The 13,937-nt window shown below is 49.4% G+C and overlaps 1 protein-coding gene across 2 annotated transcripts in view; it reads left to right on the top strand.

Annotated features, from left to right (window-relative positions):
* Positions 1–11,730, top strand: part of TTC7A (tetratricopeptide repeat domain 7A) — a 164,127-nt gene extending 152,397 nt beyond the window's left edge. For both annotated transcript variants that reach the window (XM_082756289.1, XM_082756290.1), the window contains one exon: positions 6,829–11,730. In XM_082756289.1, coding sequence (XP_082612415.1) covers positions 6,829–7,050 — 222 coding nt within the window. In that variant the 3' untranslated portion in view covers positions 7,051–11,730. The remainder of the gene's footprint in view (positions 1–6,828) is intronic.
* Positions 11,731–13,937: the final 2,207 nt, after the last annotated feature.

Here is a 13,937-nt window from a genome sequence, read left to right as displayed (position 1 = left end):
CAGGGGAGGTGAGTTCTCCCTGCGCCGTAGCCTGAGAACGTCAAACCTGGGACTTCTGCCTCCATAAGCTCGACCTTGGATCCCATCCATGCTGTGGCTCATCTCTGAACAGCAGCAGATTATTCAGCATGAGATGCATTAGCAGCCAACAAAGCACAGAGCAACCGATTTCTGGACAGGTGCTCTAGCCTGGTACCTGACAGTGGGCATGGTGCTCGTCAGTGTGCTGGTCATGCACTGCACTTTCCTCTCAGTGCCGAGGCTGACCAGGCTCTGTTTGCATGTTGTGAAGTACTCGCACACCTTAAATTATACATTCTGTGTTATAAATTACTATCAGTTATTGGATTTGGACCTTCTGTACGTGTTTGTGCGGACAGCACGGTGAGGTTGAGTCCTGGAGTCCTGCTAGAAACTGCTGTGCGCTCTGCTGCAGCATTACTATGACAACTGCTAAGATCAGGGCTTGGAGAAATCTCACCTTCCCCAGGAAAAGAGTGTGTGAAACAAACACGGCACTTTGTTCATCTCAAGCATGTGGCTGAGGCATCCTTGCTTGCTAGGTTTCGCTGCTTGCTGCCTCATCTCCACATAGGTCTCTGCAAAGGAGGAATTATCTGGAGAATATTCAGATGCGGCGAGCGATTTTGCTTTGAATGAAGCTTAAGTGACGCCAGTCCAACAAGGCAGAAAAACATTGCTCTCTTCATTCTCCCTAGGCTTCTGTGAGCCTCCCTGTGAAGAGATCAGAGCCTCCTGGTTTGAAACGCTGCCTTAGGGTTTGCTTTTTATGTCAATAAATGTTTTATCACCATTAAGCTCTGAACGCGGCACAAAAATCCCTGCTAACATTTGATGAACCGAAATAGGTAGAGCAGGCATGGGGGTGGGGGCTTGCCTTTCTTTTGCTTCTCCTTCCCTTCCAGGGGACATTTCCCTGTCAAAGGGTAGTGCTACCTCTGTGGGGCTGGTGAGGTGTGCCCAGGTCCGTGGTGGGCTACAGACCTCGCTGTCCTGACGCTCAGCTGGGCTGTCTGTCCCGCTGCCTCCTGCAGTCTCATCTTTTCTCTTAGCCCACGCCCCTTCAGAGCGCACAAAAAGGCTGAAGGGAAGCTCAGGCAGCAGAGCTGCTCGGCTGCCTTTGGTGCTTCAGGTAGCAGAGCTGAAACCTCAGGGTCCAACCTGCTGAGGTTCGCCCACGGGCACTGCAGGAGTGCTGCAAATCGAGATGGAAACTCTGGTGTCTGCTTTTTCCAGCACAGGGCAGTCCCCCTCTCCGGTGCCATTCCTTCTTTTCCCTTTCCACATGCTGCATTTTGCTGTGACCCTGCCTGCCTGCCTTCCCCACCTCCCTCCATCCCATCTTTGCTGTGTCAAACGCGGCGCTTCGGCGTCACTGACTGACAGGGGATGCTGCAGCTTCAGCGCAGGAGTTGGAGAGAGGGAAGGCAGCGAAGGAAAAGCTGCACTCGACTAAAGAGGCAGCAGAAGTGCTGGAAGAAAGGATTTTTCCTCCAAAACTGCATCCCTGTCACCCTTCATTATGGCAGCAAATTAAGACATGGTCTCTAATTCAGTGCATTCGGTGAGCAACCCTGACTGCTCCCCCCGTTCCGGGTATTCCTGCAGTGAATTTTCAGAGAATAAAGCTCAGATTTATAGCGCAGATTTGCCACAGCCTGCACTGAATCAGCAGAATGGATGATTAGCTACCCTGCACACTGACAGCTTCTGCATGACTAAGTGACAGCACAAGAGAAACTCACCCTACTGCTCACGGTTAAGAAAAACTCCTGCTTCCTCAGAAATGCAAGGGTCGTGGATGCAGGGGGGAGAATCACAGAGGCATCAGATAGTTACAGGTCTGCCTTTATTCTGGGGGACCTAAGATTTTCAGGCTTCATCTTTCATGCCATTTTCCGAAAGGACTCTGATATATCATGGTTTATGCAACAGATTTTGCTTGCAACTTACTCCGATTGCTAAATAATTACAGAAGTGTATGTAGCAGTGCAGATTTTCCCTGTACATGAGATCGTTCTCACCAAGTGCCAAATGTGTCTTGAAAGGCTTTTTGCAGGCTTCTGCTGAATAGGCACACTCGTGAATGCGCACTTTGCTCCAGTATGCCAGTGTGCTGCCAGCTGCTAATTACCCTCCTCGTAACTGCTGGTGACATGGCCATATAGCAGGCTGGAGTAGAGAGGAAGGATACCCCATTTACCTGGAAATCAATTAGCTAGTGCAGTAGCAGTACCCAGCAACAGGTCTAATTAGGTCAACCCCTAATTTATTCAGGTAGCTTCTTTTTGACAATAATGGGCCAAAATTCCCTGCTCAGTTGGGAAAAGTGGCAAAAACCACCCCACTTTGGAGTCAGAGTCTCATGAAAAAGAAAAAAAAAAAAAAAGAAAAAGAAAAATGTGTGCAAAGTAATTATGAAAACCTCTATGTAAAAAATAGAGGCTACTCTACCTGTACAGATCTCCCAGAAGATGACCGTGCCAAGAAAACAAAAAGCAGCCTTCTTGGAATGAAATAAAATATTTTTCTGAACATCTTTTGCCAGAAAGGAAAGAACAAATAAATCTGTGCCACCTTAGTGGAAGGAGGCAGGGATGCCAAGACTCAAGAGAACTCCCTGCTGCTCATCAGGTGTTCAAGCTAAACATTTGCAAAGGAAGTTTTGACTTTCTTTACTAAAAATAAATTCCTCCTTGTGCTTGAGGTTTATTTTGTAGACTTCCATAATGTCTTTTCTGAACTATTTTATGGGAGTTTTATGAGCTAACAGCTTTTAAGGAGGTTTCTTCAAACTCTAGAGAAATAAAGGCACAGCTCAGGAATTCCAAGACCTCCTGAATTAGGACTTCAAGGGGGAGGTTTTGCTCGCTTCCTTTATTAATAGAAATTGAAAACAACTCTTTTTTTTTTGCTCATTTAAAGTGAAACATGGGTCTCCTGTTCTAAAACAAGAACAGCCTCACTCAATTGCTGAGTATCACATCACTGTGTGAATTGCAATCCAAGCTCGGTACAGATACATTAATGCACTTAGCACATGAAATGCTACGTCTGGTTAGCAGGGGACTGGTGCAAGCCCTACTGACATGCTGCCTAACGGGAGCTCCAAAGCAAAATGATTCCCACACACCTTTGGGGTTGGGTGTTTTGTTTGTTTCTTTGTGTTTTTTTTTTTTTTTTTTTTTTTACTATTTATATTATGCTTGAGTCAAAAAGAAGCCAGTCCTTATTGCCCTGACATGGGTACCACCAAAACTGATGGAGAAGAACCTGCTTAGAGGCCACCCCCATCTTTGGGAGGAAAATAACTGGGCAAAAATAGAAGTGCCAGTGCTAGCCAGGAGGTGGCAGAGGAGCCAGGCCACCTTGTGCACTGGTTTCTGTGCTAATTTGGCAAAAACGCAAATACAAACCAAAGCAAAACAACAAAGCCCAGCCCCACCCTCCCTTTGCAAGAATAAGAGGATGAAACCCTTAATCATTTTCCTGCTTGTATTTATACTAATTGCTCGTCTTCCTGAGATCTGACTTTATGAAATTATGCATGCACACCAAGCAGATGAGTTTCCATAGAAACTCAGGAACTGAACTTTCATTAGAAAAATCTTTTAAAAAAATATCTTCCAGATAAAAATGCAAATTGCCTGTCAGTGGGTGGCTTTCTGAATTTATATATAATTTTTTTCTTTTGCACTGTAGGCAGATTCCAGCTGGACCTACATAGCAACAACATGCAGGCATTGTTTATAGCAAGCCAGACTCCATGGGGAAATGAGAAATTCAGTAGCAAAGAGAAGCTCTCAAGTGCAAATACCTCAGGGAAACAAAAAACTGAAGTGCTCAGTGCTGCATGTTAGTGAGGCTTGGGGATTGTGCAGCCTCCAGCTCTCAGAAAATGCTGGTGGCTCGCAAGGAGCAGCAGGGAGGGAAGGGGAGAGAGGAAACCCAAATGAAGAAACTCTCCTGCAACCAGAATTAATGATGTTCAGCCTGCCCTTTAAACACCTAGCAGCATATTTCTGCCGGTTCAGCTTGGCCTTACTGGAAGGACTGACACCATCTGCTGTTGGCTTACTGTGGGCGAAGGAGTGGATCGAAGTCCTGGGGTTTGGGAACATTTGTGGGCTGGGCTGGGTGGCCACAGCCTGGCTTCTTGGGCTGAGGCCTGATGCCCGGCTTCTGTTGCCCACCCCAAATGGAAATGGAGGCAAGAAGGCAGCCGTGGGGCTGTCTGTGGTGGGAACAAGATGGGAGGAGGACTGAGGGCACACCTGGCAAGGGCATGGACCTGGGCAGCCTTTGGCACAACCAGTAGTGTGTCAGCGAGGGGGTGGATATTGAGCTCCTTTACCCGGGGAGCCACAGAGGGAAGGAGCCACACCAGCCCCTGCTCCTTGACCACAGCCGAGGGTGCTGGGGCACACCAGGGCTCTGTGCCGCACAAGTGCCTCCAGGGTTTTACGAGGAGGTGGATTTCACTTCAACATTGTTGAAAGGCACGAGATGTCAGCCGGGAAGGGAATTCCCCTCCGGCTTGGAGAGGGATGACAGGCAGCAGCTGCACGGGCTCGCTGGCCGGTGCGCCTCGCTTGGGGCCAGCGGCCCTCCGGGAGCACGGGGTGGCTGTGGCAGGGCAAGGGTGGTGCTGGGTCCCCGGCCAGCAGGGAGCAGAAGTGGCTCCGCTGGGTCAGCACAACAGGAAGAGTTTTTAGGAAGAGTGGTTTTGTGGTCGAGGACAAACACGAGCCGAGATCGCTGTCATCTATTCTTGGCTCTGCAGCAGACTTGCTATGGCCATGCTACTTGCCCTTTCTGAACCTCATTATCCTTGTCAAGCGGGTGACTCAAATTATAATTGCACAAATTCCTTCCAGTCTGTCAGTACGTGCTGGCGGCCGTTTCCAGGCAGCTACCTCCAGGGAACCGGGCTGTCCCACCAGACCACCTCTGTTCCACCTGTGTCTGTTCGCAAGGGGATTCGGCCCTGGGGCCCTGCCATTTTCCAGCAGAGAGAGGAACCTAAAGGAAAAACATCCCCACTGAACCTCTGAATGATGAGATTTGATACTCAGTTGACCATTCAGGTCAAAGTTACGTGCAAGAGGCAGCGAAAGTTTACACGGTACTGCCTATATTTGACTAAATGTGTGCTTCTTAATTCCTCTCTCTGGCGAAGTAGTGGTTTTCTGTCAGTATTTGTAATATCACTGTCTCGCATGCGTTACTCATGCTGATGTACCCTGCATCTCTTGGTATTTTTGGAAGAGCAAACAAAACAAGACGAACAATCTTCATCAATTCCAAAAGTATCAACGTTTTTTCATTAGAAATTTAATTTGGGTTCTAGTTGCAAGAGTTTTTGGGTTTCTTACATCTTTTGATATCAGCTGAAGGCAACTAGACCCACTGAAGGCAGAAGTAATGCTTCCCTTCATCTATACAACTGCTTCCACGTACTGTCTCCTATCAGGAAACGCATGAAGCCAGGCAGTCCTCTCCCTTTACAACATTTCCACATGTCCACCAAATCAAATTGTGGTATTTTCTTAGTAAAATATTTCCAATCCATGGCATTTCATTACTGGGCTGCTATTACACATGACGCTGTAAAACTGAATTCCATCACTGGGGCTGTTCTGATGTGGAAACCTTTGAATCGCTGAACTCCTTGGCTGAGGAATCGATGGCAGGAGCTCATCTATATACCGCAGTCCCTCACCCAACATGGGGAAGGACTGTTGTTTTTTCTGCAGAAGACAGGGACAACTTAGATGTGAGCTCTTGCTTTGTATGAACTTGACCCTAAGAGCATAACCCTTACAAATTTTGAGGCATCTGCTGCTTGCACCGTGGTGGTTGCTTTGGCAAGGTAGCACGGGCCATCCCTCACGCTGTAGGACGAGGCCTTTAAGCTCGTCCTCACAGAGAGGCCACCTCATAGTGGTGGTGGCATCTCTGAGGTTTGGTGCAGCAGCATACGAGCATACTGAGCGCTTGGCAGGCAACGTGGAGGTGTTGGCAGCGTCTCCCACAGGCCACATCTGGATGGAGCTGGCGAGGCCTTCATCCTGGTGTGAGCACCGTGAGGAGGAAGCAAGAAAATGCCACTAATACGCTGTGGTATCCAAAGCCAGCGTGACCACCTGGGCTCAGCGAGGTTGGGGGCTGTATAATTAAAAGGGAGCCCGGCTCATTAGATGCTTTGTGGGTTCAGAGGCATCTACGCCAGCCCTATAGGAAAACATGTTCTTCCTAGCGCTTCTTTCATCCTCCCCCTCCTGTTCCTTCCAGATGGTTACACCCACTTGTGTCTTTTCTTACCCTAAGGACAGCTTTTTAACAAGGTTCCTCTATCCTTCTCCCCCACACTGCCTTAGGCTGTACAGCAGACAGAGGGGCCCCAATGCTGTTATGACCAGCGTGGCCCTGGAAAGGGGCCTCATCCCTCTAGTCCGTTTGTCAAGAGGAAAGGCATTTCTTTCTATATGGTGAGGATGTTGGAGCTGAGGGACTTCGCCTCAGCCTCAGCTGGGTTTTGCAGACATGCAGGTGTTAATTCAGCTACTCGGTCTGCTTAATCTTCACAGCTGTTGTTTTAAATTACAGAATCAAAAGGATCGCAACCAGAAAAAGCAGAGATTAAAGGCTGATCACTCCTCTTCTCCAGAAGCAGGGAGGAGGGATCCCCTGCATAAGGCTACTGCGCCTGCACGCTCAGGTCTGCCCAGCCTGCTGGGAGCTTGGGCTCGCCTTTTTCTGCCGCCTGGTGCCCCCGCTAACTGCTCCTCCCTTGTTTGTTGGCAGGGCCTGGTGCTCAACAGGCTTGGGCGGAGGGAGCTGGCCCAGAAGGTCCTCAGAGACGCCATCCAGATCCAGAACACCAGCCACCAGGCCTGGAACAGCCTCGGGGAGGTCCTGCAAGCTCAGGGGAAAAATGAAGCAGCCATCGAATGCTTCCTCACCGCTCTGGACCTCGAATCCAGCAGTCCTGTCATCCCCTTCACTGTCATACCCAGGGAGCTCTGAGGCTTCTTCATTCCATGGACAGCCACCAACAGACAGACAAAAAGACATACAGCAAAGAAACTGGATTTAACACAAAAGTGCCATTGTAACCTGGAATTGGGCAAAATAATTCCAGGATGGGGCTCAGGTCTACATGCTTAGCTGAGACGAGTCTAACTGTAGAGGAATTAGCAACAGGCAGAGAAAGAGAATGCCTTTTTTCTTCACAGATGCCTGGTTAACCCCCTGTTCAAGTTAATAGAAAGACTTATTTCAAAGTGTTGGTTCAAGGTGACTGTCTGTAGAACAGATTGTGCTGGAGTACAATCTATTTCAAATCTAGTTCAAAGCACTTGCACCTTTCAGCTTTTATTAAGGATGAAAACCCCAAATCCAAAGATAAAACCCCCAAACCCTGAGTTAAAGCCCAGACCAGCTCTAAACAGGAGTAAATGCCCCAGCTAATGTACCAAGTTGTATTTAAGCACCTAGCTGCCTCCACACAGATCTGACAGGATAGGAATGACAATTATACTGTATAGATATGCAGTATATGCCATTTACAAAATAATTTCAGCTATTCTAATAATCCTTTTTCTTAGCCTTGCTCTTATATACTGCATATACACACTATATTTAGTGTGGCATTTGCCTAGACCAGTTTAAATTAAAAATACTTTTTATTTTTAAGCTGCTATTGTAGTGTGATTCACAAAAGCAGAAAGACCAAAGACCCAATCAGTTCACACTTGGCCTAGCATTAAAAGCATCTATGTATCTCCAGTTACATATTACTGAAAGGCCTTTCTTGAAGTAGCTAATTATGAACTCTGAGCTTCATTCTCGTTAATCACCCATTCCCTCACTTCCAGTGAGGAACGAAGCGATTACCAGCAGATAGTGACTGAGCTCTGTGCTTGACTGCGGTGCTGTTCCCGGCACCAAACCTGTTCGTGCCTGTCCTGTCGTGGCCTAAAAGACAGCAGCATTCTGCTAAGGGGAGGCGCGCTGAAGGCAGCACACATGTATAAGAATCGCTTTTCTTTGAAAACCAAATCCTGGGATTTTCTGCAGACATCTCACATCAGAGGTAGGGGCTGTGCCTGCAGCGAAGCAGGCGCATGTTGTGCATCACATCAGATACGAGCGTGATCCCCGCAGCCGTCCAAAGAGCTCCTAATCCCCTGCCCTCCCGCTGGCTGGCCGGGGCGGGGAGGCAGCTGCCGGACCCCATGCTAAGCCAATCCTCACCCGGCTCTGCATGACCTGCCCGCGGCCCCTGCAGCCAGCTGGAGCTGTAACCAGCTGCCAGCCCCGGCCATGGCGCTCCCAAGGCAAAGGGGATGCAAAAATGAGCCGTGGGCACTTTCCTACACATAAAGTTGGGGCCACGTGCCTGTTCCTGACCAAAGAAGGCTTGTGCCTGCTCCACAAGCGGGTTTGCACTGAAACACACAGTGTACAATGGCTGTGCCCAGTATTGCAGTCTGCAGCTAGCTCCTTCCAGAAATCCTAACATCCTCAGGCAGTAAATAAGTCGGGGTTATTCCTGCAAGACCCTGAGGCACTGGAGCAGTCTTGAAGTCAGCATTGTTTACACTTGGTTGGAGACCTGCAGGCTAGCAGAGACCTCCTGGGCCATGCCTGTGCTTTTGCTCCTGCCTTGGCCTCCTCTGGAGGCACCCATGCCCAGGCAGCAGGCTACACCAAGCTCTCCAAGCAGCCTGTTGCACGCCCAAGCCGATTTTTGGGGTGACACCAGACTGGTGCAAGAGCCCAGCATATTCCTCTGCTCACCCAGGTGCTGGGAGGGAAAGCAGCGCAGAAAGCGCTCAGCCCATCAGGTCTCCAGCTTCTCCGTGGTACACAGGCCCCAGCCGAGGCTCCTCAGGCCAGAGGCAGGTTTCCACCAAGACAGTGTTACCCAGCCACAGCACTTGTTTGCGGTAGCACCAGCAGCAGAGGAAAGAGTAGTACCAGAATGAAATGACTTTCGTGGAGACAGAAAGTCTCAGCAGAGAGCCGCATTGCTCTGTGGGGTGCTCTGAGGTCGGCTCTGTGCTGCCGGTGGGAAATGGGGATGGGGAGGAGGGAAATTAGTGTTGATATGGTCTGTAAATTGTTAGCCAGGTGTTTTAAAGCCAGTTCCACTGTTAGAAGCAATCTGACAACAGGCAGACACATAGAGATTGGGATTACCTTCCACCAGTTCCCAGGATGGGAGCGAGCCTTCTGTCTAAGACACAGAAGAGTCCCTGTGGTCTGACATCTCCGCCTTCCTCTGCAGCATCTGTCTGCAGGGCACTGCCATGGTAACCCCCGTGAACCAGACAGCTCTTCGAGTCCAAGCTGTGCCTCAGTTCCTGTGACTGTTCTGGCAATCTCTGTGCTAAGAGGTCAGTAACAGCAGACAAGCAGCTGCTCGCAGACCTCGTTACTTCTGTGTGCGTAGCTCCTGAGCTGCCACCAGCACATCGAGGGAGGGAGCTTCATCTCGGTGGCACCGGGACCTCCACAGCACCCTCCACTGCACCCAGGAGAGGTGCAGAGGTGCGCGGGTGCTTTGTGTGCATCAGCCAGCCAGGTGCTGGCCCTGCAGCTGCTTTGTGCCCCTGGGGGTGGCACTGGCACTGGAATCGCAGCCCTGAGGTGCTCTGCTGCCAGAAGATGCAGCTTCTGTCAGCATCAAGAGGGGTTACACAGGTGAGGCATCTCCACACCACAGCCCCGACATCAGCTGCAGACACAGCTCTGCCTCAGCGATGGATTTGGACTCAGCCCCAGGATTTGCTGGGCACAAAGCACGTTCACTGGAACAGTGCATTTCTGTAAGGTTGCCGGTACATTTCTGTGTTTTCTTCCTAATACTTTGAGGTTTAGAGACTGAGGTTATACTGCCCTAAAATGCTCTGCACAGGGCAGGAAAGAGGTGGTGTTTACAGACTTGCAAGTATTTCGGGGGTAGATCCTCCATCCGCACTTGTTCTTAAGCATGGATTTTTTACTTTCAGGTACAGATAAACAAAAACAAAGACTACAAACATGCCTATGCATTCTAGTATTTATTTAGATACCAACACTGATAAATCTAATAGACCCACTCCTCTGAGCTGATTAAGTAATACTCCTTTGCATAGCAGGAAGCCCGGCATGCTTAATGCTTAGGGTTTTAGACTAAGCACATGAGATTTATATCCCATCCCTCGTATGAATATTACAGATGATTATAAGTAATGGAAGTTTGGGGAATAATAAGGGAAGTACTGATTCTGGAGTCTTAGTGCTGACTTGAGTCCAACAGTTTTCTCATCAATTTAGAAAGAAAAGGGGAAAAAATAGCATCATTGTCTGAAGGATCGAGGTGCGGCCCGGTTCCCTTCATTCCACCACAGGGTTATTTTCCTTTGAGTCAGCAGGGAAAAGATAAAAAACAGCAAAAGGAAACTACCTAGCTCTTATTTTTCTGCTGCACAGTGAAAGAGCAATATTTGCCATTGCCTTTAACCAGCCAGGTTTGCACGTGGTACCAACAGTCAGTCGGCCTGCCGGTGAACAGAGAAGCCCAGCAGCCAAGGGGTGACCCCACTCCTTGCCTTAGCCCGTGTAAACTGGCGTCCCCTCCGCGGATGCTGGTATTTATGAGCGTGCTGGTATTTATGAGCATTTCCTCCAGCTGAGGCTGTGCCCACCGGAGTCCTCGCTCCGTCCAGAGGACAGGCGGGGCGCTGTGCCCAGAGCAGAGCTGCCGTGTTCCTGCGCTGCACCAGCACCCCAGCCCAGCCGTTTCTATTGGTAACAGTTCATGCTACTGATTATCACAATGTTTCAGAAGTGCTAATTATCTTTTCTTGGTAATGACTAATAAATCCAAATGGAGAACAGTCCTGGAGGGTGTTTGCTTTAAAATTCACTGGCTGAGAACCAAGGTAGGCACAGCACTGGCTGCTGCGGTGTGAACTGCAGTTATCCCCCCGAAGCCCCATTTTTTACCAGTCTCAGTGAAGCCAGAGTTTGGCTCCTTTATATTTCACTTTAATGACAACGGAGCGGGAAACAGCCGTCAGTGAAAACAGATCAGTGCCGTGATCTTTTTTCAGCCAAACCCACTGAGATTCGAGAGTTGCAATTCGGCCCAGGAAAGCAAGGCTCCCCAGAGCAGTCTCGGCGCAGCGGTAATTGCCTGGGACTGCTCTGTGTTACAGGCACGTTCGGCAGTCATTCAAGGAGTGTGTGTGGCTGGGACTCCTCTCCCCTCCACAGGCCCTGTGTGTGGCAGAGGAGAGCTGCTCCGTGCCCAGAGGGACAGCTGCAGTGCCAGCTGGGTGCCCTGGGCGTTGCTCCCACCCTTCCCAGCTCTTCCCCCGGCCTGGCCGCTGGGTCTTAAGAGACCCAGCTCGTTCTCCCCGCAGAAACAAGTGCCAGTCTGTAGCTAACACCACCGAAAGGGACCACGGCACCACACCGCTGCAGAGCAGAGCGTGCTGGTGCAAGGAGGAGCCTCTCCGCCACGCTGCACGGAGAGGCACCTCCAGCTTCGGCACCGGGGCGCGTTTCACACTCGGCAGTGCCGCCCAGACACTGTTAATGCGGTTGTTGCGGTCGTTTTTCCATGTAACTTAACATTTCTTCTCGTTGGGAGATGTTTTCAGCAGATGAATAAAATTGACCCTGTGGAAGAAAAAAAAAAATGCTCCTCATGCATAGTTATTTCCTGCCATTTTCAGTGCTTTTAATATATTCATGCCACAGATACTTGAGGCATTATGAAACAACTAACTAACGGGAACCTAGTGTGCCTAGCAAGTTACCAGTTGCAAAGGGCATTTGGGCCTACACCCTGTAGTTCATGGGAAAAACGGGAGTGAGCATGCAAGCAGCGTGCCCTCAGAGAGGAAGAGAGCCAGGAAAAAGGAGCAGCGTAGCTTCAGATGTTTGGGTTCATGCAGATTTAAGCGAGCATCGTGCTTTTCTTGTGCTTCTTCCAGTAAAAATAAACAAAGGTAGTGTGAGAAACTAACATCAAGGTCATATGCAAATACTAAGTCATCTTGTTTAGGGACTCACCTTATTTTGGCCACGATGCCATTAATCACGTCTTTTTTTGTTGTTTTTTTTTTTTTTGTTTTCAGTTTAATCCCGTGGCCATTTGGAAATAGCTATCTCCATTCAAGAGCTTCCAGAGCATTCTTTGCATTTACATGTTAATCTTCTGGGCGAGCTTCAAAAGGGCCTTAAAAAAAGCCAGACCGTTAGTGTCATGCTCAGATTAAGGGAAGGGTTTTTGAAGAGCAGTTCTTCCTAACTGGCTGCTCGGGTTATGCCTGCATTCAGCACAGCTCGAGCAGGACAGGGTTCCTCTAAGCTACGTCCTTCAATGGTTACAGCAAAGCCTTAAAAGCTGGAAATGGAAGCAAAAAAACACCAGCTCTGGCTTTTTCCCCTCTTTCGCATATGGAGAAAGGAAGCAAACCTATGGCTGGGGTGTCCGTGGGGGCAGGGGGACGAACCCAAACTGGACCTGAAGAATTGGGTTGTTCAGTTCCCACTTAGGGGCAACTCGAAAAGAAAATAGGCTTGGCCACTCCTCTTCAATTTCAACTTCACTAGAGTGCATGGCAAGTTAGCCTTGCTGCATCACAAAGGTGCTTGATATTCCCTTTGTTTAAATGGGAAGAAATAAGCATTTTCCCCCTCAGATTTGCTCCAGGTGGTTTGGGCACTCCCATGTGCGTGGACTCCTTCCCATGTTGGAGAAGGCAGTTGCACTTCGGTAGTAATTTAACATGGTACTCTTGAAAGAGTATCTTTTAAGAATATCTTTTAATAACCTAATCACATCTCTGCTTCTGTCTTTCTGCTGCTGAATGGGGAAGAACTCACTCCAATATCTGTGCCAAATTCCTGCCTGGTGTGAAGCCTGGATGTTTAGCAGTCCCGTGAGCGGTGAGGGAAGAAATGGGAAGCGTCCCCGCAGCCCAGATGCTGTCTTGCACTCCTGTCTCTGGCTGTCAGGTTTTCGTGGAGCCAGGAAAGCAGCAATGTTGACTCTGTCTTCAGCCACATCCCTCAGGAGGTGTCACAAAAAAATGCACATAACCCACTGATCTGTAAAGACTGGTGTTAGAGAAAGTAGCAGTAGGTATCACCGGTTTATGCAGTTGCCATCTGCAGCCACGAAAGCATTTCACTTAGCTCTGGCTGTCAAACCAATTTCCTCTGCAGTCATTGTCTCCAAAACGAAGAGCTGCATCTCCCAGCCAAAAGTGGCCCCACAGGTCCACCGGCTGAAGGGCAAGATCCAAAGGCTTTCTCAGTGCTCCAAGGTAAGAAAGTGTTGAATCACGGAGGGAAAACCCCTGCAGGTCATTCCCCTGAGTCTGCCGAGCTGCCAGCCTCAGCTAGGAACCCATTCAAAGCTGATGCAGCTGCTGGGCAGACAGGCCTGACCATGCAGATGGGACAGACGTTGGTTTTATAGAGAGTAACGTGTCCTGAAGCAGCAGAAGAGGAATCACTATGTTGTAAAGTAAAGGACATTTTCCTTACAAAAAAGCTCTTGCAGAGGCAAAGCCCAACTTTACCAGCACTTCTGACAGAAACATGTGAAAACAGACCGCGGAGCAGCCCCTTGACAGCCTCCTGGCTGCACAGGTGGCTCTGAACCTTAATTCTTCCCCCACCCCACCCCACACCACGGCCGGGGAGCCAAATGCATCGTGACAGCCCCGGGACCGCGCTGCCGCAGCACGCCCGCGGCGATGCCAGGCCCGCGTCCCGCCCTCATTGACTTTCAAAGGGCAGCGGAGTCCTTGAAGCAAAAGATCCATTACATTATGTATGGCAAGTCAGACATCTTTTTTATAATGCAGCTGCTCACAATATCATAATTAGGTCTGGAAACTGGCATG

This window comes from Aythya marila (assembly GCF_965140915.1).
Source record: "Aythya marila genome assembly, chromosome: 3".
Classification (NCBI taxonomy): domain Eukaryota; kingdom Metazoa; phylum Chordata; class Aves; order Anseriformes; family Anatidae; genus Aythya; species Aythya marila.
The sequence above is the reverse complement of the archived record's forward strand: the minus strand, read 5'-3'. Positions and strand labels throughout refer to the sequence as shown.